Raw genomic sequence first — 26,587 nt, 5'->3', positions numbered from 1 at the left:
ACGGCAGATGACTGGACCGAAGATCTAGAAACGAAATTCGTAGAATTATGGTGTGAGCGGCCATCTTTATATGATGTCGCTAGCACATTGTATTCAAAACAGAATCAGAAAGATAAAGATCATAAAGATATAGCTTTTCTAATAGAAATATATTTCCCAATAATTCAAAATAATTCAAATTTATTCTCAAAATGTTTATCACGTGACCATCTGAGCCATTGCAGTTGCCAGTAATCGTAACCGACATAAGCAGGGAAGCAACTGGGAGGATCTCGTATCCCGCTAGTCGGCTTCAGTTGCTGCGAATCGGAGCGCAGTCGACATAAGCTGGGCTGCGATCGCGGTTGCTCTCAGTTGCGTCGGTAGGAGTCGGTAGGTGTCGCGTCGCTTGTCGACATAAGCCAGCCTTAACACCTGACCCTCGCGGCGATCATTTCTACTACATTACTACAGGCTGCAAAAGCCAGTCCTGCATGGGGATATCTGAATATGACCAATATATGATGTAACAAATGCACACCCCATCTGAATGTCGTATCATTACTAAGCCTTCAAGGTAAGGGGACACACAAGCGTATTTTTTCACATAGCGATCAAACCGAAATTTGGTCAGCGACCACCACTTAGTGTGAGAGAGTTAACAAATCACACGATATAAAAAAATTACATATAAATATATATATAAATTCGCTGCCATCGGGCAAAAAAATTCGCTCATGTGCCCCTATATTTATATTGATTGAGCAGAGTTTTCATATTTTTAACCGCGAATAACAGTAATCATTGCCCGAGAATATCCGTGGATCTCCCAGAGATGCAGGGTGCCATACTACCCACTGCCAAAGATTGCCAAATACTTTCTTCGCATAAATCTGGATCCACACCTCTGTCCTGAAGAAAATAACTTCAAGAAGTAGATAAATGTTGGCCCCTGACAGATTCTCATACAAAATCCATGGAGAGATGGCCCGATGGAATGTCACCATTTACCAGTTTCCAGTTACGATTCATTCTATTATTTCTATATAGTGCTGGTCTGTGTATTTTGCCTAATGATTACAAATGTATAGCACAAATTTCTTATAAATATATGATTTAGGCTACTCCAACACGCATGTATTCTCACTACACAAACAAGCTACAAATCAATGTTCCCAACCCGAGAAATACTTGCATAGAGAATATGGTATGTTGAAAGGTGCGGAACTGAGGATGCCTGTAACATTTTGACACTCTTAATTCAAAGAGGTAATCTTAATGAAAGAACAAACGAAATAACAAAAAAGCTGCACGTAGGCTTCAAAACTCTTTACAGAAAACCCAAATCTACAATCTTTTAATGGGTTGTATCGCAATTTATGATGAAACAAGAAACACTGTTAATGCGAACGTTGTTTCTGGCCTGAAACAAGAAACATCATGCTGATCGCTACGTGCGATGTTACAGAAGTTGCTTTACAAGAAACATTGACACAACCAATCAGTGACAAGCTGATCATATGACTGATCAAAAGCACAGCCATTATGATATTGTTAGACACTTTTCTTATCGCCAGGTGGCGTTGTAGGTTTGTTTAAGCATGCTTCTTCGCAGTCTACGAGAAAAATAAACATTTAAACGCATATTCTTGTTTCAGGTTTTTCTTGTAAAATATCAGGGAGGGACATCCTTGCTAATATCTAACATATGATTTCAAAATCACCCCCCATTTCGCTCCTGGCAGGTGTTGTGGGTTTGTGAGGGACATCAAATCAAAACAAATATCCAGTATACACGATAACACTTGAAATTTTCTCATCAGCTTTCCAGTTTGTCCTATATCGAGTTCATTATCATGTTTTGATGACTCGATTGATAGGAATTGATCGTTAAACTTGATTGATTATCAATTAAAAGAAAAAAAAATGCATTCATTTCTATCGAGTACTCGTATTCCAGAATTGAGGAATTTTGCTGCATCATTCGCTGAAGGTGCGCGCGTTGAGCTATATAATCAGCTGGAATGATCAGATTTTCCCATGCCCTCTCTCTCTCCCGTGCACAGGCATGCATACACACTGAAACCCGCGTGTCTACCAGGTGTAGCATATAACATACCTGTATTACCTGCGATGGTATTCTACGAGAGACTCAATGAAACTAGTATCTAAATGCGCGGGGGGGGGGCAGATGGGAGCGATTATATAGACCAAGGGCACGAAAAGGTTCGAGCTTAAAATGGTTAAGTTCGAATTGTTGTGGAAAACATGAAGTAACCGATAGCCATTACACCAAACATTTTAGTTAAACTTTTTCGTGAAACTGGGCCCAGAAGAAATTTGCGATTACACGCGTGCGCATGCACGCAACTAGCAAGCGTGAAAGGATTAGACATCATATGCCACTTTATAGAATAAGAAGATATGAATATAAATCCCCAAAAAATATTACCAATATTAATTGAAAAAAGTAGATGATTATTTTCTGATGATCAGTGTTGTGGTCGCATGAAGTGCTAACGAGCGACGCGTCGCCGTGATTTTCAAGCAACATCTCAGTCGCGCTATGATCGCACGAAAAAAATCGCCCGTCCACACCGGGCGTAAACGCTGGCCGCACAACAGACGCTCAACTCAACGTAAAATCAACAGGCCCTTCTGATTTTCAAATTTCGATCTCCCTGAACGCTATAGTCGCGATCACACCGGTACTTTTTGCGGTCATGCCCAGTGGTTGGTCCAGCCTCAATTTCAGATTACTGCTCAGTCCAGTATCACAGCATCACATAGGAGGTATGGGGGGTTCCCCGAGATACAATCTGGGGCCAGTTACTCATGAGTTGGTTAGACCTAGCAACAATTGGCTGCATGTCATACAATGAGATTTTTGCGACTGAATCACAGGTCGCAGCGTGTCGTCTACAGTTGTATGTGCCACTTTACTTCAAAAGGCCGCCATTTTGCGAATCTCGTGCAATTTCAATCACTGCCCTGATTCACTGTTCAGAATTCGACTCTTTAGGCCTACTAGTAGCCGTACGCTAGGCGACTGACTGCGACTTGCCGCCAATCTATCGCGCTAGATACTGTGATCTTGTAGCTGGTGACTATTTGTCGACCGACAACGCTTCCCAGTGGCTGCACGCTAGTAGGCGATCGAATCACAACTAATTTGCCCCTCGCGGTGAGAATAGCTTAAAAATCGCCTGCGTGTATGTATGTATTGCACACTACCACGGGAGTCTATATTTTTGTAAATCTTTTTTCCGTTTGCATGACAAAAAAGATAATCACCGTTATGACTATGTATAAAAAATGTATTTAAAATGTCCATGTCACGCTATCTTGTATACACGTACATATATTTCTGATAAACTATCCGTATAACTTGTACATTGTGAGCTAAATACCATTCGACTGTTCTGGTGTTCTCAGGCACAATCTTCAAATAAATATCTGCATTTGTGAACGTGTGGGCAGTTTGAGAGAGTTCCAGGCCATCTTCGACCAGGAACGATATCATATTTCGTTGAACAGCATTCTCCATGTAGCACTGGTCTGGCTCTCGAACTCATGTACATTTCAAATGCATTCTATAGACACAGTCGTAACATCATACATGTTAGAATTTATTTCAACGAATTGTATTTGCTTTGAAACTGAAAAAAATTGCCTATTTTGCGTCGGTCTTTAGATTCATATAAAAAATGCGCAATGCTTATAAATGCATATGCAGGGGGTAAGAATTTTGTTTTCGCGATAAATAAATGACCCGTCAGAGCGTAAATAGAGCATCGGTTCCAGATAAGAACCCGATGATGATATCATATCTGCGTAGAGAGATATTTTTCAGGTATTTTCTCGCGCCGCTTGTTAGTTTAATACGTGTTTGTGTTAGTAGAATATGCGAGATTCTGATGTGAACAGTCAGTCGGATCTCGATCAACCCGACCCCGACCTGCTGCTGCTGCTGCTGCTGCGAGGATGATTCATATTATGTCTTACTGTTTTCTACATTTCATCACTCAGATTATCACATTCAACCAGTGTATAACAGACATTAACCCTTTACAGCCAGCCTGCTTACCCTGCTTCAGTCTCCTACTTCCAAACGTACCCATTCACATACCCTAGAGGAGACCACTTCTGTTTGATTTCATTTTCCCTAACTTTTACCTGACCATTCCCTGATATACTAGTTGTTTTCCCTGACTTTTCTCCTTCCTTCAAATGTACTTAAACACCTACACTACAGAGGGGCCACTTCAGTTTTATTCGTAAAAACTACTGAAATTCAAATACCTATAGGAACCGAACCTCGACGTTTTTAAAAAATCCAACTTTTAAACTGGCAAGATAACGTTTGTTATGTTCTAAAATACTTCCGTTTTTTGTTTTTGTAAATAATTGTAAATAATAAAAACGAGTTTAGCAAAAAAACAGAAATGTGACTTAGAGGAAACTGATTATACGCACCATCTAACCACCTCAACAAATTTCCAATAAATCCTTCTCCCTGATTTTTGGCTAATTCAAATTTCCCCGACCATTCCCTGACTTTTTCAAAGAGAAGAAGATTTGCGGACTTTTCCCTGATTTTCAGGTAAGTGGCCACCCAGAACTAACCTATCTACACTAATCCCTTTTATCTCTCCAGGTTGCCAGTTCCGTTCCCTACACATAGTCTCTACCAGCCACTTACGTATTTCCTCAATTTCAAATGCCTTTTCTTTATGTTTTACCCGGCACGCCGTAGTGTCCTGCCGAACGACTTATTTCCAAACTTAATCCCAAATCCTTCTCCTCACCATCTTATCGTGTTATCCCCGAATTCGATACATCAACTACCTCCCCATCCTGTGGTCAAGTGTCTTTGGGGATGGGGGTATCCATCCACCAGCCTTTACGTTACCATTCGGGATGACTTAACTCATTGAAGCCAACTTAAACCCGGCGGTTTTAGACGAGAATTTCACTTCTAGTGTTTTCAACGAGTTTATTCATGCTATTGTTTTTCAATTCACTACTAGTTCGTGTAGACACTCATAGGCGGCGATACCGATTCAATTCCCTTTACGACCCCGGGTCACCAATGACCCCTAAATTGTACAATATTAAAAGTGTATTTTCTATGAACATAACACGAATTCAAGCACATAATCGTTCATAAAACATATCAAAGAAAGTACAACTTCCACAAATTGATTGACTGATGCGGGAGCCACTTTGACCACAATAATAGAACAGTTAAAAGGGGTCAGAACTGTATATTAGACAACAGGATCCCCCAACCCCCTAGTGACACCACCATTCATTTCTCCGTCCTCTATTCCCTCCCCGATTCACTGCACAGGCCTCCACTCCTTCATCACCCCATCCCCCCCCCGATTAGATCGACGTCTCCTCATGATATCAACTTCCGTGAAATCGTTTTACTAAAACATTTTTCGATAAACACCTCACTGACGCAAAATGGATTATATAAACTGGAACTAATAAACTGAAACTATTAAACCAGAAACAGAGATCGCGCGTGTGACGCAACTTCTCGTAACAATATTTAATAACATGCAAACTAGTCAAGGATTGCCAAAACAACGTCTCTCCGGTAATTCCGATACGTAATAATGATTACCGATAATGACATGAAATCAGTTGAAAACTACGCCGCGCTAAGCATGAATTACTTAGAGGTAAGAAAAAACACCTGAGTCGGGGAGTATAGCACCCGGTGATTACCTTCATCAGAAACACTCCTTTTAATACAAACAACCAGTCAATCTGTATGGTCTACATACGTGTTGTGTGCGTACGTAGAAGTTACGAATATAAATTCGCACGTACGTTAGTTTATACGCTCAAAATATATACCTGTACACCTTTCTCCCGAGTGATGAAAATGATTTGAAAAATAAGGCGGTGACGTAATAACCCCTCGGAATGCATCATCGAGGGACTATTTTTTCGATGTTTTCTTGGGTAGGTCCCAACCTCATAGAATTTTCGGCCGTCAGCACTCGCGATATAAGTTTCATAGAAGTTCCGCTTTCATGGAAGTGGCACCACTATTAGAATAGTGCTGGCTACTACCCTAAGTTCTATAACCCCCATCTTCAGAATCTTAAGAATTCATTTATTCATAAATTGTGTATGACAATACACTACAGAACTCATCCAAATGCCAACTTACCTAGTTTTCGGTTTTCATTGAGGAAGTTGAAATATAAACAATGTTCGACTTTCTTAAACTGTTGAACTTGCAACCAGGAAATATGACCCCACTTAAACAACAAGTGTTATGCAACTATAATTATGAGTCTACTCTTAGGTTATGGTTATGGCCATGATCATACTAACAGCGATCTTGCCCGGGGGGGGGGGGGGGGGGGGCAAATCGATACAGATCAGGCCTGAGTCAAATTTGGCCTGTGCCTGATTAGAGAGCGCGTTCACACACAAACCACTCACTCGATACTAAACAATGCTTAAACAAATTTAAGTGAGTTATTTCCCGAAACTGTAGCGATTCATACGCAATAATTTGTCCCGTTTCAAAATTTGACGCGGTATGTTGAAACGTTATTGGTCTGGTCGAATAGGCACTGACCAAATCAGTACGGGCCACTTTGGCACCCGTGTGAACAGGTGCTCTGGGCGAAATTTAGTCCAGGATCGTGTGATCGCGGCTATAAGCCTTATGATCAGTAATTCCCAGAAATGGTGCTGATAAGCCCCCAGTTTCTTATTTTGATATGAATTCGCTGTCAGCCCAAAGTCAAATTTTGTTCATTTTTCATTCTATTACTGAAACTCGGGATTTTAACGCTGGAATCGGAATGTTGAATCCCACACAGCTACATTTTTCAATAGCACCCTGAGAAAAGCCCATTTTTTCAAACCAATTTAAAACTAGTTCAGTATCATAGAAGGTAGAAAATAGCCCCCATTATACCACCAGATACTGCAGCCTACTTCGTCGAACCAACCTCGAGATAGAGAACTCTTACAAGATGGAGACCCGCGAAGAAATTAAGGCCTATCTCGTACCTGCTTTATAACACAAGTCAATACACTTTACAAGATAATCTAGAAATGGCAATAAATTAAGTTTGATATTACTGGCAAGGGCGAGGAGAGAGGGCGAGAGAGAACCACGCAACGCAGGTTTTATCAGTAACTGGAGTGAGTGCGGTGTGTGGTGTGAGTGTGTGATCAACATCGAGTACGAATCAATACATTCTCTATATAGACTTCAACTTTATACCTTACTCAATTAAAGCCACTAGAGATTCATTACATAGGCTGCACACATTACAACTCAATCTAATAACTATCGAGAATAACTTCGAATGACGTAACTTATGACTTGCTTTTTCCACCCGACTATTCACTAAAAGATACTTTCAGCCCATCTAAGGCTAGAAAAAATTGATACCTTGTTTCTGCGCTCTGTTGAGCTTAAAAGTCTACCCTGTACATAAAGTCATTACTTTTTTTAAATCGTGATCAATTTTACCATAACTGACATGGCAGCTAGGCCTATAGAAATGAATTAATTACAAATTCTATCATATTTTATAAAAATGACCCGGCCGCTGTGTAGAAACAAGGTATCATTTTTGTTAAGCCTAAAAGTAGGTTATTATTCAGTACACCACTGGAGCGGATTCAATTTCTGTTTTGGTTTCGGACGTTTTAGGCCGGTTACCATCTTCCGTTTTTGGAAGAAATCTTCCGTTTTTGGAAGAAATCTTACAGAAAAATAGCTCAAAACGTCAAATCGAATTTATCATCTTTGAATATATACAACATATTTCAAGCCTTTGTATTAAGAAGGTAGGTAGCCAACAAACCCTTGACCTACACCCACTAAATAATCCTATCCAGCTGATCAACAATATGGCCTTATCTTTACTTTGAAACCTTATAGATATACCTATGCCGGCTGACAATGCCTATAACAAGTATACAGACATAACTCAAGAATCGGATACCAATAAAACCGAAAGCTCTTATCTCTTATGGGTTGAAGGACTTTGCCCTGTCGGCCTCTTTCAACAGGCAGGGACCATGTTCAACTCGAAAAAAGCGTTATATAGCCAGCGTAACTATATCGAGCCGCTCGACGAAAAGCGGCTTCATTCATTCCGAGAATTTCTGCCGACATCAGCGGCGAGGAGGAGCAGAAGAATGTTTACATTCACCAGAAGCACCCGCGTAATACATGAACTGCTTACCGTTCATTCAACATTTCTCGAACAACATTAAAACTACTATCGTACCCATTTACTAGAAAATGCTCTCGTAAAACAATACATGCTACGTGTAGACTTTTTTTTCGACGAAAAGAAAAACTTACCTCAATTCAATCGGGATAAGCAGCGATAAATCTCACACACATATATATGTATATATATATATATATATATATAAAATCAGCCAGACTGGGTGAGGAGTCGCGTTGTATGTAATGATCCGCTCGTTCAGAGAGTGTATTACTGAGTGCTGAACAGTAACCCACCAGACGCACCACACATATCTCGCTGATAAACTCAACGGGGACCATCTCACGATAACGGATCAATGCGTCGGTCCGTCTGTCTGACTCGTCGTCGTCTAGTCCGCTTTTATTAGTCAACAATAATCACGATGAGACGGACTGCGTTAATCGCACGCTGATGATCGTAGGCCCATACGCAGACATGCGTATTATCGACATCTGTAAATAGATTAGAAATTAGCCGGCTTTAAAAGATGAACATCCTCATGTTGGTCCAGTTAAATACTTCTTCGGTTGAATATATTTCCAATGGTTTTTTGACGCGGTAAAAACCGTTACAATAATGTTTATATACATTGATAACTACTATGCGTTATACGAGGGGTTCTGTGTGAGTCGATGTGCACTACATCATCAATATTAGCGTTTCAAAAATAAAAAAGACAATTGTGAATTTTAGCATTTATTTGGTTACGTAATTAAACATATTTCATGGCTAGATAAATTTCCGTGACTTTTCGATAATTAATTGTTTAAGGTGGATGCGCACTATGTCATCAATATCAGTGTTTCAAAAATAACACAAATGACAATTGTGAATTTTAGCATTTATTTGGTTATGTAATTAAACATATTTCATGGCTAGATAAATTTCCTTGACTTTTCGATCATTAATTGTTTGAGTTATGTCATCAATATCAGGGTTTCAAAAATAAAAATGACAATTGCGAATTTTGGCATTTATTTTTTAATCGAATATATTTCACAAATTTTATTTCATTTCAATCGCATGAGCATTTTAAGCCCGTGCTGAAACTTAGCGGTGAAAATAGAAAGTAACACCCGTATACTGAAATACACGCATAAAAACAGCACCAAAACCCAGAATGGCAATAGACGTGCTGCTGTAAAGTAGAATGAAAACTTGGCAAGATATCTTCAAATTTTGAATTTTACTTGAAAGGGGACGTTTATGCACACCTGATGCGCACATTTCCTGAAATATTTGAATTATTTCGAAATTTGTTTCTAAAAATAACGAACTTCAAAGTTGAGCGCTCCGAATTTTTACGCTAGCGGCAAAAACTTGCCAGAGGTTTTTTTATCGCTCTCATGTCGCGTTGTCGCGAATTTGAGAAACGAATTTGACAAACCGAAAACTAGATTCACACGGTTTGAACGTTGCCAAAATCGTCGAAATCTATCTTTTGTCCGATGAAACATGATCAAACACGATCAAACACGCATCACGAATAGTTTTTAAAAAGAGAATAATATGATTCAAAAATGCAGGACAAAAGTTGCTAAACAAAACGGCGGTTAGCAACAGTAAAAAGACCGAATCGGAGATGATCGGATCTGATTGCAACCAATCTGAGTTCGGCTTTAGAATGGTCCAAATCAACGTCATGCATTCACACCCTTTTTCAATATCTGCTGTCGCTGTCGTCTAGTAAGACGCAACATTATGACTGACAGGCAATTAAAGCGAAGTTTAAGTAGAAATCCCCGATCATTTCGTCATTTTTTTCGGGCTTATTGTCGGATTTTCTAGTTTATTAATCATGAAATTGTATGTACCATCTCGACTTATCAAGCAGTTTCCATTCATACACAGAGAAATGGTCCATTCTAAAACTATTGCGTCCGACTTTTTCGTTAGTCTATTTAAGTTGGTCCATTCTAAAATTACACGGGCCAATTTAAAGAATTTGAAGAATTTTTCTTATAATGGAACGAACTACATGGTGAGATCCAAGGAGAGGGTGCGAAAAATAAAAAAGACAATTGTGAATTTTAGCATTTATTTGGTTATGTAATTAAACATATTTCATGACAAGATAAATTTCCGTAACTTTTTGATAATTAATTGTTTGAGTGGATGCGTACCCCCCTCCCCCACAAATGTCATGGGGCTAGTCTTCTATTTCCAAAAATGAGTTCATATTTCCGATGATTTAATTGTATGCACGCTATTTCAGGGGTGCACCCCTCCCTGAATCAGACCTTAGATCCGGCCCTGGACTAAATTCAGAACATTTTCAAAATGCAGCGTGAACGCGGTTAAGAATATCTCCAGTCAGAAGACGCCCAAATCGATCTCTCTGCTCAGCTATTTTACAATCTTATCTACAAACAACGCGTCGAAACGAATAGAACATTTTTATGTCGGAGATACAGACTCCTCCAATCCGAAGAGCATCTCGTGTTTAGAGAGCGGATGATGATGATAATGACGATGATGATGAAGTATTTTCATCATCGCAAACAGGATGCGGGAATGTAACTGCTTCTGCTGTTGCTGCCGAGGAGAGATGACCAATCATCCAACTATGTCTTCAAACACACACACACACACACACGCAGAATTCCACCTGAGAGATCTTAACACTCGCCGGATTCTCGAAATCCAAGTTCGACGCGAACAACACCGCCGCGATAAGATTAATACATTACTCATTTTCCGACGACTTGACAGTTCAAGGATTATTTTTTTTTGACGCCGTAAAAACCGAACCATTACAACAATGTTTACATGTACGCTTCGAAATTATTGATAACTTCCACGCGTTATTTAAGGGGTTCTGTTCGAGTCGATGTGCAATATGTTATCAATATTGGCATTTGAAAAATAAGAATTACAATTGCGAATTTCGGCATTTATTTTGTATTCGAACATATATTTCCCGACTCTTATGTTACTCGATAAATTTCAATAATTTTATTTTTTTTGGGTGGCGCGGCTCCGATAGATCCTTGTGATCTCTCCGTGTAGCCCACATTTACTTGTTACATTTTTTCACTTTATATTATGCAATATCAATAATGTAACAACCAAGTGGAAAATAAATACTATACTATACTAATAATTATTTTTAAGAGGATGTGCACTGTAACCGCGATCACACGAGCATTTTTGGCTCCGGCCCATTTGGCATCTGCAGCCAAATGGGCCAAATTTGGCATGACCAAAGACGTTGGACCAGGGAGACAAATTTTAGCACTAGACAAATGATTGCGATTGAATTGCAACTGGTACCGGAAATGATCCACTTCGCTTTGTTTGAGCATTGTTTAGTATCGAGTGAGTGGTTTACGTGTGAACGCGCTCTCTAATCAGGCACAGGTCAAATTTGACTCAGGCCCGATCAGTGCCAATTTGGCCCAGGCCAAATCGTCTCCATGTGATCGCGGCTTATGTCTGACAGGCTTAGTGCACCATTTAGAGCACCATTGTAACTGACTGGTCTCTCAGGCCATGGCTACTAAATTTCATGTTTTGACTCTTAAAGGCTTTATCCTATCAGCCAAAGCCATGATCACATGGGGAGGATTTGGCCCGCCCAAATTGGCACGGATCAGGCCCTTACCAAATTTGGCCAGCGCCTTATTTGAGAATGCAACTCACGTACACAAACCACTCACTCGTTACTAAAAATTTGGCTCGGGCCTGGTCCGACATATCTGGTTCCGGCTAAATTTGAGATTTGGCAACCGTGTGAACAGTTGTGGCCGGGCCAAATTTGGCAACCATGTGATCGCGGCTATTGGGACCATTCATTTATTATGTACGCATAAAATTCCAATTTGTAACCCCGCCTCCCCCTGTATACAAGCATAACTTCAGAGCCACCCCCTTCCCCTCCTGCGTATGTACGTGGGAAAATATGTTTATTGTTTCCTTTGAAATTAACTTGTTAATTTTTAGTATTTTCAGCTTACAGATTACTCGTACAGATGACATATCAGTGTACATACAACATATAATTTGACCCCCCACCTCCCCGGTACAGACTTGTATGCATTCAGACATTAAAACGTGCGTATACGTAATAAATGAATGGTCCCATTAGTGATCTTTGGGACCCAGTTCCACAGTTGTGAGTTATAGCTCCGAATTAAAATCCAGAGTTCACTCTAGTCAAATCATTACCAACTATTTCGGTCATAATAGTGCAATATCTGGCCGCTGCACGCACTGCCATTGATTTGTATTCGATTGTTGCGGACCTTGTAGCGTAGCAACAGTGATCCGTTTTTTTCAAAATGGAGTGATTGTTCTTTTTAGAAAAACATGACTTAAAAACGGTCACCAGCGTAAAACCTTTTTATTTTTGGAGATAGATGTTCTGAAGTTTTCATTCATATATATATGATAAACGAAATCTGCTGACTTTGAGTTCATTTCTAATTGCCCATCGACTTACAGCCCCTGAACATGCTATTTTCAGACAAAAAATGTCAACGATAAAATATTCTTAAAGGGTAACATAGGCCTATTTGATATCGTTAAAATGAGCACATTCGAAATATTCTAAAACCGCTTTCAAACGGTCGCCAGGCCATCGTAAAGCCAACTTAAAGCGCGCTGAAAATTTTGTGAATTCGGGCATAGTCAGGACTTGACGGTTGAACTCGCATTCTGAATGGGAAAATGTCTTAATTTTCAAATGCAAAATGTCAATATAAAAAGTATTTTCTTCAAATTTGAAAATTACACAGATCGAATGTTCGCAATTTAAAATAATGGAATCTTCTTTCAATCTAAATTGCCGTGCATCACATTCCGATACAATTCGTTTTGAAACATCCTTTCATATTTTAATAGGCACTTTTTAGTTTTGTTGATCGTTGTTCATGAGCATGCGCATTGTTGTGTGATCAACAAAGTTGGTAATGCTTAACTCAAAATTGTGGTACTGGGTCCTAAACAAAATTATGAGAGGCCCACAGAACATGAAGACTAATTAAGAGAAGAAATTTACCATAAACAATTAGGCCTACCGGGTATTCAATACTGCTGCATTCAGATGGAGAAAATATCCCGATTTATTACGATTTAAAACCTGTCCGCAAATTGAACTAGCAGAGATATGAACGCTGTAAAAACCTTTTTCAACACCGCTCACTTGAGAGTTTTCTATGATAATAACCATTGATGCTTCACTTTTTTTCAAACATCCACATACATTCGACTATTAGAAAACTTTTATCTGAGAAAACACAAAAAAAATTCGAAATTCGATCTACAACCTGCAGAAAGAATTTGAAGGGTCTGACGCTTTCTTTGAAGTTTATTTGTAACGATGTAGGAGTTTATTCAAGGAAAAAATTGTGTTTTAGCCTCTCATTTCTCAAATAGGTTAGGCCTATATTGTTAATGCATATAGGCCTATAGATGTTCGTATATTAGCTTCAGGGGGGTTATGCAAAATATTTTATAAGGCTCCCATTTTGTATAAAGAATTGCAACTAGGCTTTAGGCCTACCATACATTTGATTAATTTTCAACTGTTGAGTAGGCCTATATTTCATGAGTAGGCCTATGCTACAACGATAATTTCTTGCTCAATGTCTTGGGTAAAAAGTCACTCCAACTGCAGTTTCTATAGGCCTATGGTGTTTATGTTAATAAGGATTGGATTTAGCTAAATGGTCATGGGCATTTGTACCACCTATTCTAAAAACAGATTCGGCAGTTTTTGGACCATTTCTTCCAATTTACTTGTTAAATTGTATGTGAGATTAGACATTCTAAGAATTTTCAAAAGTTCCATGTTTTTCATTATTATTGGACATATTGCCATTGGTCCAACAACAATTTTCGGACCTTCCCGATGTTGGACCTGTGCTAAAAGCCCTAGCCAGCCTAATACCCACCTGCTGCATACCGACCCCCCCAACATTAAACATTTTTAAAAACGCTGTGGCTACTCGTACGGACCCGTACGGATTACTCTGGAGGCTATTCGTACGGGACTAGGATCTGTACGCTAATAACTGTCGCTGATTGGGCGATTAACGCCGCGCATGCGTACAGGGAGTGCACGACTTGGAAAATTCAAGGAAAGTGTGTAGAATAGAATTAGAGAAAAATTGTGGATAGAGCGAGACTCGAACCCGGGCCAGTAAATTACTAGCGCAGCATCATACCACTAGACCACCGAGCTCGCTGAGTCGGTCGAATGTTTTAACTACATATAGCCTCACCTTACCCTAACCCTATCCCTTCCCGTACACATAATTCCAGAGTTATCCGACGGGTGCGTACGAATAGCCTACCGGAATTATTCGTACGGGTCCGTACGAGTAGCCACTTCGTTTTAAAAAAATCATTAAAAACTGTTGTTGCTCACGATAGGTAAAACACAATATCCGTGTTGACGCGATGAGGAGAGAATCCCACAATGATAATAAAAAGTCCGAAAATGAAACTTCGAGATAGTAGTTTATTCAACGTTTCAACTATATCCTAATAGTCATCTTCAGGAATAATGAGATACTACAGAAATTATGAGATATATATACAATCCAGGGACAAAGAGACTAATTCAAGTAATCAGAGATGATACAAACTAAAGGAAAATTAACGTAGAAACAGTTACACGCTAAAATAGATTAAAGGGAAGCAAACTAAGGGGTGATTATAAACAACAATAGTGAGTATAAATATAAATGAAACTTAAAGTCAGTAGTAAAAAGAAAGACAAACTAGGGGGCACTTAAATTAAAACAAAGGTGAATACAAGTTAAGTCAGAGACGAAATTGATGAGAGAACAAATAACAAATAATCAAAGGGGAAATCAAGTGTTGAGTTTAACCAGTTTACAGAGGAATTTTGATATAAGTTTATTATGGGGTGAAAAACCATTAGTAGAATCTCATTAGTAAGTGTAGTATCTCATTATTCCTGAAGATGACTATTAGGATGAAGATGACTATTAGGATATAGTCGAAACGTTGAATAAACTACTATCTCGAAGTTTCATTTTCGGACTTTTTATTAATGGGATTCTCTCCTCATCTGTTGTTGCTCGCAATAGGCCTAATAGTTTTTTCATAGACCTGCAGTGAAAGCAATGGTGCCAGAATCAAAGAAACACACGGCACGTCTCCAAATTGAATATTGTTAGAAAGTAGAAATTAACTTGTACCTTTTACGCCATCAGATCGAAAAATGTGCTTATCGAAATGCTATCGAAATTGCCTCCATTTTGTAGTCTCCACACTTGACTGTAGACGCGCGGTCCAAGTCGTATTCGCATCTACCCCGAAAATGTTAATTAAAAAAACAAATGTTCAGGAAAATAGACGTATGAACCGTTGATTCCGCAAAACGATTTTCAAAAACTTATGTCCAAACTAGTAAAAGTGAAAAGCCAAAATTTTGATAAATTGTTCGTTGAATTACAGTTTTTGTTAACTTGAACTTCAAAACAATGGCGTTGCGAGATAAATAATAGATTGAATAATCAAATAATGATGGTTATGGGTCGCTGGTAAAAAATGGAATAAAATTAGCGAAAATAATGAATATTATTAAATTGAATTGGACGCCGCATCACGACCAACACCCTGACCGCATCACTCAGCGTATTAATACATGTTTACTATCAAAGATGGCCGCCGAGTGTTAAATTTGCCAAAGTCTGCATATTTTACCACAAATTCCGGCCCAAATTCATGGTTTTCCCGTCGTTCAGCAAACGAAAATGAAACGCCAACAAGACTTAGACCATTCTCCGCGTAGTAAACGATCTAGAGGTTACTCTAGTCGGGATAATCTGATGAGAGAACGCGTCAGTCCGGACGGCGATCCTCGGGGAGAGATACGCGAATCGCGGCCGCTGCCGCCCCGTATGAAACGAGATCTATCGCCCTCGCCTCCACCCCCTCACCCCCGCGGCAGATCGGATTACGATTACGACATCGAACGCGCGTCGGGTAAAAGACGCAGCCGCGAAGTCGATCCTTATTACGGCTCGCGCGGAATGGTCGATCGGACGCCGCCCGATTACCCGCCCCTGCCGCCGAGGATGGACCGCGATTATCACCGAGGACCAGCGCGGCCGAGATCCGTGTCGCCCGATTCCATACCGCTCGATCGTGACATGAACGAGTTTCGATCGCTTTGCGTCAGTAAAATCGACCCCGATCCGTCGGACGTGGAGGTCAAGGACGCGTTGATCCCGATATTCAAACGCTACGGCGAATTCAACATCAAAATCGTGCACATGGGCCATCAACGCTTGGCGTATATTAATTTCCGGTTTCCGGACGACGCGCAAGCCGCGCTGCACGATAAACCGAAGTTTCTGTTGTTCGACTGCGACGTACGCGTGGAGCCGGTGTACCCGCGCGGATCGGGCGCCGGGCCCGGTTCCCGATATCGGACCGAGCGCATGATACCGCCTTCGCGCGGGAACGTGCGCGGAGGCGTGCGTCGAAGTTTAACGCCCGAGTATCGCGACCACTTGGACGCGTACTCGACGCGCAGTATCTCGCCGCCGCCACCGCCGCGGAACAACTCGCTACGCGGGCGCCTGCCGCGCGGCGACGACCGCCCGCCGATCAGGGGCAACTTTCACCAAGATCGCCCGCCGTACCGAGACCACCACCACGACAACAACGGCACCACCGGCGGCGGTCAGGAGAAAACGCGCGGCGGAGGCGGCAAAGAACCGAAATTCCCGCATCACTTGATTCACATCCCGCCCGAAGAGGACGACAAGGCGACGCGGACGTTGTTCGTCGGCAATCTAGACATCGAAACCGACGACATGGAGCTGTACAACATCTTCGAACGATACGGCTGCATCGAGGACGTCGACATCAAACGGCCGATGAACCCGAATCAAGGTAACGCGTACGCGTTCATACGGTTTCTCACGTTGGACATGGCGTACCGCGCCAAATCGGACATGTCCGGCCAGCACATCGGCCGTTTCCAGTGTAAGATCGGCTACGGTAAAGTGACGCCGACGACTTGCTTATGGGTCGGCAGTCTCGGGCCGTGGGTGACGTTGGAAACGCTCGAGCGCGAGTTCGATCGTTTCGGCGTGATCAATAAGATCGAGTGGACGGCCGGTAAGAATTACGCGTATGTGTTGTACGACAGCATCGACGCGGCGCAGGCCGCTAATCAGGAGATGCGCGGTTTCCCGCTCGGCGGACCCGATCGTCGGCTGCGCATCGACTTCGCGAATCCCGAGTTCATCGACCCGGCCGTCACGGCAAAGTTGGAAAACCCGACGAGAGACGCGGCGCCACCTGGTGGCGTCGACGGCGTTCACGCGAAAGACGGCGGCTCGCGGCGACGCGATCCGAACGATCGTTATCGCAACCCGGACAATCCGACGGATTGCGGCGGACCGCCGCCCGAGTACGGCGAACTGGACGAGAACTGCGAGGGAAAGAGAACGCCGATGCCCGACGACAATCGAGGTTTCGACAGCCCGTTGAATAATTCGCGCGAACGCGGCGGCGGCGCCGGTGGTTATAACGATCGCGACGCCGGCTCGCCTCGTCGACGCTCGTACCACTCGTCGGAGAACCTCCATCCCGATTCGTCGTCGTCGTCACGAAAACCGAAACCCGACGACGTCTTGAAACACGTGACGAAATTCTCCGAGTTGGTGAAGTGTTTGCCGATGGTTTGGAGCGGCGTGCTCGTGTTGAAGAACAGCGGCTTTCCGTCGAGGATGCATTTAGTTCGCGGCGACATGAAACTTGTCGACAGTTTGATGAAGGACCACACGGCCGAGGTGTCGTGTTTGCGCATCACGCAGCGTCTGCGTTTGGACCAGCCGAAACTGGAAGACGTCGGCCAGCGAATCAGCGCCGCCGGTCCGCACGGGCATTGCATACTGCTGGCGGTGCCGACGTCGTCGCAGCCGGTCGACGAGTCGATTCAGCAGCGACCGTTGAAGAACCTCGTGTCGTATTTAAAACAAAAAGACGCGGCCGGCGTCGTGACGTTGCCGCCGTCCGCGCCGAAGGATAAGGACGCCGTCGGCGTGCTGCACGCGTTTCCGCCGTGCCATTTCGGGCACGAGTTCCTGTACGAGCGCGCGCCGAATTTGGGCCCGGAGCCGGCTAAGGACGACCACGTCGTCATCGTCGTCGTGAAAGGCCCCGCGTAAATGCTATTCGGGGAATAATGGGGTACCGGCATCGCTACTGGGGCAAGCGAGGATTCAGCGATAATCTGCCCTAGGCCAAATTCGGTTTTCGTATCCGCTCGACTAGTGGTCGGAACTAATAACCGAATGCGCTCTGCGAAATATTTATGGAATATAGTTGCGACTAACTTAAATTTGGTTTCACTTAGTTCGACTTTAGTCGACTAACTCAGATAACCGAAGTTGGCCCTAGTGGCCCTGGGTTACGTCAATTGCCTTCTACATATCTTAAAAATTTGAGGCAACTTTTCCAATTAGTAAATAATAAATATCAATTTTCGGTGAAATCAATACCGTACACTGATTGAGAAAGGTACTCGTGTATCTATCCGATGACTCCTTTGATAATTTTTGGATTTGGAATCCTAGAAATCAAGTTGAAATTACTTCGAAAATGAACTGATCTTCACTACGAACGACCCGGTGATTTTGGTGCCATCTGGCGATTGCCGGTATCCCATGACGAATGAAAAGTATAACTCGCACGAAAATCATGATTTAAATGTTTAAACGAATATACGATCGGATCCCAAAAAAAATGCGAACGACGTCTAACTCAATAATTGAGGGTACAAAAAACGATATCGAAAAAGAGAAAATTATTTTTAGCATCATTGAAAGACGATTTTTGATTTTACGTATATATTTTATTGGTTTGTAGATAGGAATGACATTCGAAATGTAGAAACTGTTGTTAACGTACGTGTAATAAATATATATATATATATATATATATATATATATATATATATATATAGTAATCGATGTAGCGTTTAAATTATAATAATGAGATATCGAGGCTCACGCGATTAGTTTAAGAGATTTATACCGACCACGCCGCGCGCTCACGCACCTCGGCGACACGCACCATCCACGCACACCTTGAATTCGTGAATTCGTAACGGAATAGTCAAACTATAGGAGCCAGCCGTCGATGTGGTGAGTTGTTTTTAGTCTCGCATCACGAATTAATTCGTCGCCGGTCAACTACGCAGGCGGATCTAGGGAAAATGGGATGGTCCGGGTCCGAAAGTGAATAAAAAGTGTTTCTAAGCCAGCCGTGTCAAAGATACGTCCCGGGTCCTACGCTTGGCATCTTTGAAGAAATACGCACTAAAAGATATGAATTCTGAGATGATGCGTGCCAGATTTTCAGGTTTAAACCATCTTTGTCTCGATGAAAAGGGCAACCTCTTTGGAAATCTGCCCCTGCTACAGACCCTACTACCTCTTCTATTTTAGTTACTTGATATTACTACAGTCAACCCCCGATATACCGCCCACATCAGTGAATTTTGGCGGTATAGAGAGTATGGCGGTATATCAGAGGTGTTTTACTATGTATTTGTATTGAGATGTACATTGAGAAAACCTGGCGGTAAGCGAGGATCGTGGTAAATGGGAGGTCGGTATATCGGTGGTTGACTGTAGTTACTATGAAGATTATGAAAAAATTCTCAAAATCGCAATAATTTAAGTTCAGTTTCTGTCATTTGTGCTGAAATTACTACAACGTAGATACGAAGGTAATCAGGTTTTGCTACTATTAACTAAATGTTGTTTGGTTCTGTTTCAGAAATATTGAAGACACTTCTTACGCTGAATTAACTGATCGTATTTGGTTGATTTTGAAAATTCAACTCGTTAAATCTGAAGGTTTTCCTTTTATAATCATAGGCATCAGCCAGGAATTTTTGAAGGGGTTTTGGATTTTTTTTGCATGTTCATGTCATGACAGCCTCAACCAAATGTTTGAAATTGAAACTGAATCAAGAATATTCATTGTAAAAAATGATGACCAAGAGAAAAAGATGGTTTATTCGCAGGCCCCGAACTCCTTTGGGAGGCGTGATTTGTATACAATTCCCAGAGCTGCCAACTGTTCCTGATTTTCAGTATTTGTTACTATTTTACGAGATATACTGATTTGATTTGTTAGAAATATGAATAGATATTACTGTAGGTCTTACTGTTGATTACTGATTAATTTTCTTTCATATTATATTTCGATGAAATGTTACTGAAAAAATTCAATTCATTACTCATAGCCCTTTTCAGCAGTTGGCAGCCCGGAATTCTAGAGAGTATCTCCAAGGGACACTAGATCCTCTATCATCGGTGTCAGTGTTTGGTATCACGGTTTGCCTTCAATTTTAAATCATGAAAACACTGGAAAGAATTCAATTGAACATCAGAAATTTCTTGTATCTTGTCATTATATAATGTCAATTTCAATTTTAAGTACCCCAACAATAAATCTAGTGCCCCCTCTGGATACCAGGGTCCAGTTCCACAGTTCCGAGTTAAGATTTAACTCTTTAGTTAACTCATTGAAAATGAACTTTAACTCAAGAGTTAACACTCAGAATTAACTCTAACCACAACTGTGGAACTGGGTCCCTGATACTGCCAAATTAGAGCCTTGCACTGGCACCTAGCACCTTCCGAGTTAACTCTAGAGTTAACTCATTGAAAATGAACTTAAACTCAAGAGTTAACACTCAGAATTAACTCTAACCACAACTGTGGAACTGGGTCCAGGATACTGCCAAATTAGAGCCTTGCACTGGCGACGCCTATGATTACTACTGATACTATGTATTGCTGATCAGTGTATTAATCTATGATGTATACTAATGTGTTTAAGTACATACCTAAATTTGCCGGACTTTGTATTATTTATTATCATGTTAATTCTTAACCCCGACCATCCTTAGACTAGCGTAAATTCGACAATTTCTGATCTTTGCTGTTCCAAGTTCTTGAAAACCAAATCGTATGATTCCTGTAAAGTTTGGTTAATTTCATTTTGATTTTATTCGAATGGTGTAATTCATCACGTGATCTCCGCCAGTTTTCACGCAAACAATAACGATAACATTATCATTTTTGTCCGATACCTGACATACTTGAATAACTGACCACAACTTACTTGGTCCGGTTTCACATGAATTTTCGATATGAAGCAGTTAAGTTTTGATGATCTTGCTTTGTCTAACTAAACTTTCGATTTTTTTGTAAAACCGTCCCGACTACTTTCTCCTACGATCAAACTTATTTAAATCATCAGAGCTTAGACGATCATTATGCGGATGAAATAATCCAAATGACGGCTTATACTCGGTGTTCTCGATATGCTGGAATGGGCTGCATTATGACATCGTGGCTGCTGAACAGTGTTTTTAGCAAGAAATTAACAAGCCAGGTCCCTTCGAAAAACAGGAGGGTCCCATGATATGTCACAGTCCGAAAGCTGGTTTCAGAAAGCTGGTTTGAAAAAACAGGTGGGTCCTTAAAAAATGACTGACGGGTCTGGGACCCGGGACCTGGCTCTTATTGAAAACACTGCTGAAGTAACCAAGGCTTTCGATCCCCCTGGAAATACAGGAAATTTAAGCTTGATTTTGGTGTAATCTTCTATTTTTCACATTAATTTGATACATTTTTCAACGCACTTATTAACACTTATTTACTGCAGATATCTTGTAAGGGGTGGCTGATTTTCAGAGGGGTGGATGTTAAAATGAAAGGGGTGGCGGCCCCTCTAAAACCTGTTGTGGAGAACACCGAGTAACGACACAAGTCGTATAACGACTAATCTGATGATGACTTAACCAAGTCCCCTTGTATTTTGATAAAAATCTAAGAGATCGATCATAAGTTCGATTGTCATGAATTGATGTCGTCGTAAATCAATGAATATTGTACACGTGTATTTGAGTAAATCTGTAAATATATATGTAAACCCGGAAGCTGATCTCACCTCCTGCAGAGAGATGGCGCCATGTTATGACGAGACGACATCGTTTCAACTGATAAGAAGTTTCCTGTACAATCGGAATATATAAATGTGTTCAGAAACTGTTTCATCGGATAAATAAGTGATAAGTGAGGGACTCGGCAAGTTATGAACTACTCTGTGAATATATATATATTAATATATTGTGCCGCCATATTTATAAAGAAATGCGGATGAAGGTGTCATTTGTTCGTTCTGAAACTTTACCGTCGTCGTTGTATAATCGGCTCGGCTACGTTAAATCAACCGGTTTATAAGTTGCGTTTTCGCAACGGCGATAGCGGAACTCGGTGAAATATTGCGCTGACGCGAGTTTTTAAGCCGCGTTGAAAGAACGTTCGTCGCGTTGTGTTCGCCGCCGTCGTGACGAAACCGGCTCTATTGATTTTGTGTTTTTCGTCGATTGACGACATCGTTCTCGTGGTGCGGAACTGCTTACTACCGTCAAGACAGCATCTGCGATACCAGGATTTCGTTTGCGTTCTCACAGCGGAACTTTACACGTTCAGGAACGGGGTAGTCGTATATACATAGCCTCCGATTGCGATTACTACCATTTTTCGATCGGGACTATCGGAAATAAATAATCGAAAAGCGCGGAATATACAAATGAACGTTTTCGTCGTGTTCGCCGCTGACCGAGGAAAGTTGTGCGATGAACATTAAATTAGTGTTTAGTGTGAACTATGTAAGATTCATATAAAGTGTGTTGCGCGTCTCTTAAAATGGATGTGTTTAAAAAGAAAAAAAGTGTGTGCAGCGAAGTCTCTAGATATATCTCAATCTCTCAATCAATGCTGGATAAAATGTAAATACGCAAAATGCATGTGATCCTCAGTGTGAGTTCATATATATATATATATATTACGTATATAATAATCTATTATCTATATAGAAATCACTGACACCCCCAATGTCGCTTCTGTTCTCTCAATACACATGTCTAATATCGGAATAGTTATTGTGACGCCGTTGTCTTAGTAACCGATGATTATTGTGCTCCTGTCGTCATGGTTCAACGTGACGCCAAGTATTCGGAATGAAAAGTGTGTGGAAGCCGCGATTGTTCTCGAACGAAAATTAAAGCTTAAAAATCAGTGTCTTAAAATAGTTCTTTAGTGTGATTTATTCACTGCAGGTGGAGTTAGTTGTTGCCGCTCGGGAATTGTGTGTGTGTGTGAGTATCCGTCCGGATTTCGTGTACGATGACCTTAGCGTTGCTCCCTGTGCCTGTTCAGTTCAGTTCTCAAGTGCGTCGGTGCTTCGAATAACGGATAAAATGGCTTATAATCTAAAATCGTTTCAAGAAGGAATGCCTAGATATTATTTTCAGCGTGTTTATCATAGAAATTGTTGTTCAATTTGACCACGCGGAGTAACGATTCATTAAAATGTGTGTTGAGTGATTGTGGGTCTATGCGACCGGTTCCAGAATTCAAATAGTGTTCAAAATATCATTCATTTTGCGGGTGAAATTCGAGGAGTACCGGAGTTATAAGTTCTGTGGCACTCGACTGCCCCCTATTGTTGAAAATATCATTCATTTTGTGAGTAAAATTCGAGGAGTACGGGCGTTATAAGTTCTGTGGCACTCGACTGCCCCCTATTGTTGAAAATATCATTCATTTTGTGGGTGAAATTCGAGGAGTACCGGAGTTATATGTTCAGTGGCACGTGACTGCCCCCTATTGTTCAAAATATCACAATCATTTTGTGGGTGAAATTCGAGGAGTACCGGAGATTATAAGTTCTGTGGCACGTGACCGCCCCCTATTGTTTCTAGCTGTCTCCACGCGAAATCACGAGTGACCTTCCTGTGTAAAACGATGACTTATCAAATGGTGCTGCCTGAAGCTTGCTGGACAAGCTAAAACACTAATCTCAAATTATTATCGAACTTCAACCAAAGAGCCAAATATTGCATTTGAATTTGTGGAAATATTTTTACGGAATCTTTTTTTTTTAACAATATAATTGATTTACATCACAATAAGATTATATGAATGAGTTTTTTTTCCGTGTCGAAAAGTGAATTCGCGGATGGCATGCGTTGGATTTGCTTGATATGGCATACTGCAGTCTACATTACAGCGTTGCCATGGGGCAGGTCCAGGGGCGACTTCCGACGACAGGACCAACAGAAAAGGACGGGCATTTATTGACCAAAAATGTATAAAAAACAAAATATCCTATCACAGTCTGGGGTAAAGATCACTTCAGTTAGGCTATAGCGTTATCAATTCCGACTACAGTAATGGCTCAAAGCGGTTGAAATGAATTTAATTCAATTCATCATTCAAAAAATGTTCTGTATATCTTGACCTCAAGGATCCTGTCCCTTTACACTTATATGGGTAGTAGGGTCAACTCAATCTATTACACAGGATCAGTTATTTCATCCAAACTTGATTCAATTAGACTTGATTTTGTGATCTTGAGTTAGGCAATAGTTCTAGTTAGACTACGCAATTTAATTCTTAAGATTTGTGCTCGAGTCAATTGATAATTCACCTTGTAAGTATTCGAGTTCAGAGGAATGCGGAATGTGGGCGTGGACCGTGTGTCTCCCAGGTGACGCTTGTAGACAATTCATTTTCAGTTGCACTATCTTCATTAACATGGCCAAGGTTTTTGAATTTGAAATGAACTTACTCGCGAATGGACTGTAATGTATTCAGTCAACTCTCATTTACCCGCCACTGTTTGGACCTATGGTTTAGTGGGGGATAACCACGCATAGTATTTCAATAGACAAAAACGTTTTTCTAATCTGGAATTTTGCCACAAAACCGGAGGATGGCAGATTATCGAAGGTGGATGACATCATAACAGATGCCGACTCAAATGATATTAGGTTCTTATATATATATATATATATATATATATATATATATATATATATATATATATATCAGTTGTTGGCTCATGATCGTATGCTGGTTGACCCGAATAGTGTTTCATGCTGAAATGGAAATATTCAAATCGAATAAAATTGGTAAACTGAAGGGCTTTTCATGGGCTATACACAAAAAGCATACCAGCAAACCACTTGAAGGACAAATGTACACAATATATATAACACTTTCCCATCTTGGTGCTTAAATTATGACATGGTCGTGGAACCTCATTACAGAGAACTTCACTAAACCAGAAATTAACTAATTAAACTTTCTTACTTTCTAAATTCTATACCGTATTTTGTTATATCTGATGAATCGTTGTATCTGAGTTCGTTGTAACGAGGTTCCACTGTAGTGTTAATTCTTAAATCCCATACCAATCCTCAGGGGGTTATTAAAATCTGACGAGTAATGGTTGCAAAGTGAGTTACTTTTCGCGAGTAATGGCTTTGGAGTAAGTGACCGAAGGGAGACAGCCTCGAAGGAGTTTCACTGGCAAGAAGAATTCACAGTGAGTTACTCAAGCATGTAAGTTAGTTACCCAGGTGAGAGAAGCAAGTTACCCAAACCAGTCGTGGATCCAAGGTATGTTTCACTGTATTCCATAGTCAAGCAACAATCACCGACATATACACCAATTTAGGATTTTGCTTTCTAATCATCTATTAGCTAGTTATGTAGGAAAATTTTTAGACCAAGGATTATAAGCCTTGCACACGATTTAATTCTATATCCACTTTTTCCATACATGTAAATATTTTGAGATTTGGTAACTTGCATTAGTGTTAATTTGTTTCTATTTCATTGTTATCCTATGTACAAAAATATTTTATGTACACTATTCTTTCTTTTGTAAATTTTATTCTGTTTATCAACAATTGTGCAAGATTTCATGATAAATAAATATTGAATTGAATTGAATATTTACATGTACTAATGTCTATTTCAAGTTGACTTGTTGAGAGCATGTCAGGTGGCCTAGCTCAGTCTGTTTTGATAGTACCTGATAAAAGTCTTCTTAGGCAAGAAAGAACTGGCAGTTGACCTAAAACATTGTTTTTAAATCCATTCTTCACTGTATTGAAGGATATCCAAAAAGTCTGCATTGGAAGGGGTTCATGAGAAAAAATTGACGCCATGATTTGAAAGTTTAACAATATGTTTCCATGCCTACCAACTGAAGTTTGGTCTGTAGGCATGGAAACATATTGTTAAACTTTCAAATCATGGAGTCTCTTTTTCTCTCATGAACCCCTTTCAATGAAGACTTTTTGGATATCCTTCAATACAGTTTGAAATGCATATTAAAAATCAATGTTTTAGGTCAACTGCCAGTGCTCAGGTATCACCAAAAATGACTGCACCAGGCCAGCTAATATGCTCTAAAGTCAAGTTGAAATAGACATTAGAACTACCTTTTTGACAGCCTTTTCTTGGCCGAGAACC

At 40.7% G+C, this 26,587-nt stretch overlaps 1 protein-coding gene across 1 annotated transcript; it reads left to right on the top strand.

The window, feature by feature from the left end:
- The first annotated feature begins 15,874 nt into the window (after nucleotides 1-15,874).
- Nucleotides 15,875-19,139, top strand: LOC141901496 (RNA-binding protein spenito-like). The gene has a single exon (XM_074788770.1). The coding sequence runs from the start codon at nucleotides 15,974-15,976 to the stop codon at nucleotides 18,401-18,403; it is 2,430 nt and encodes an 809-aa protein (XP_074644871.1). The 5' UTR covers nucleotides 15,875-15,973; the 3' UTR covers nucleotides 18,404-19,139.
- The last annotated feature ends 7,448 nt before the right edge of the window (nucleotides 19,140-26,587 follow it).

The sequence above is a fragment of the Tubulanus polymorphus genome, chromosome 3 (genome assembly GCF_964204645.1).
Source record: "Tubulanus polymorphus chromosome 3, tnTubPoly1.2, whole genome shotgun sequence".
Taxonomy (NCBI): domain Eukaryota; kingdom Metazoa; phylum Nemertea; class Palaeonemertea; order Tubulaniformes; family Tubulanidae; genus Tubulanus; species Tubulanus polymorphus.
The sequence above is the reverse complement of the archived record's forward strand: the minus strand, read 5'-3'. Positions and strand labels throughout refer to the sequence as shown.

Coding starts and splice junctions, on each gene's coding strand:
- LOC141901496 (XM_074788770.1), top strand. CDS start 15,974: ATGAAACGCCAACAAGACTTAGACCATTCTCCGCGTAGTAAACGATCT.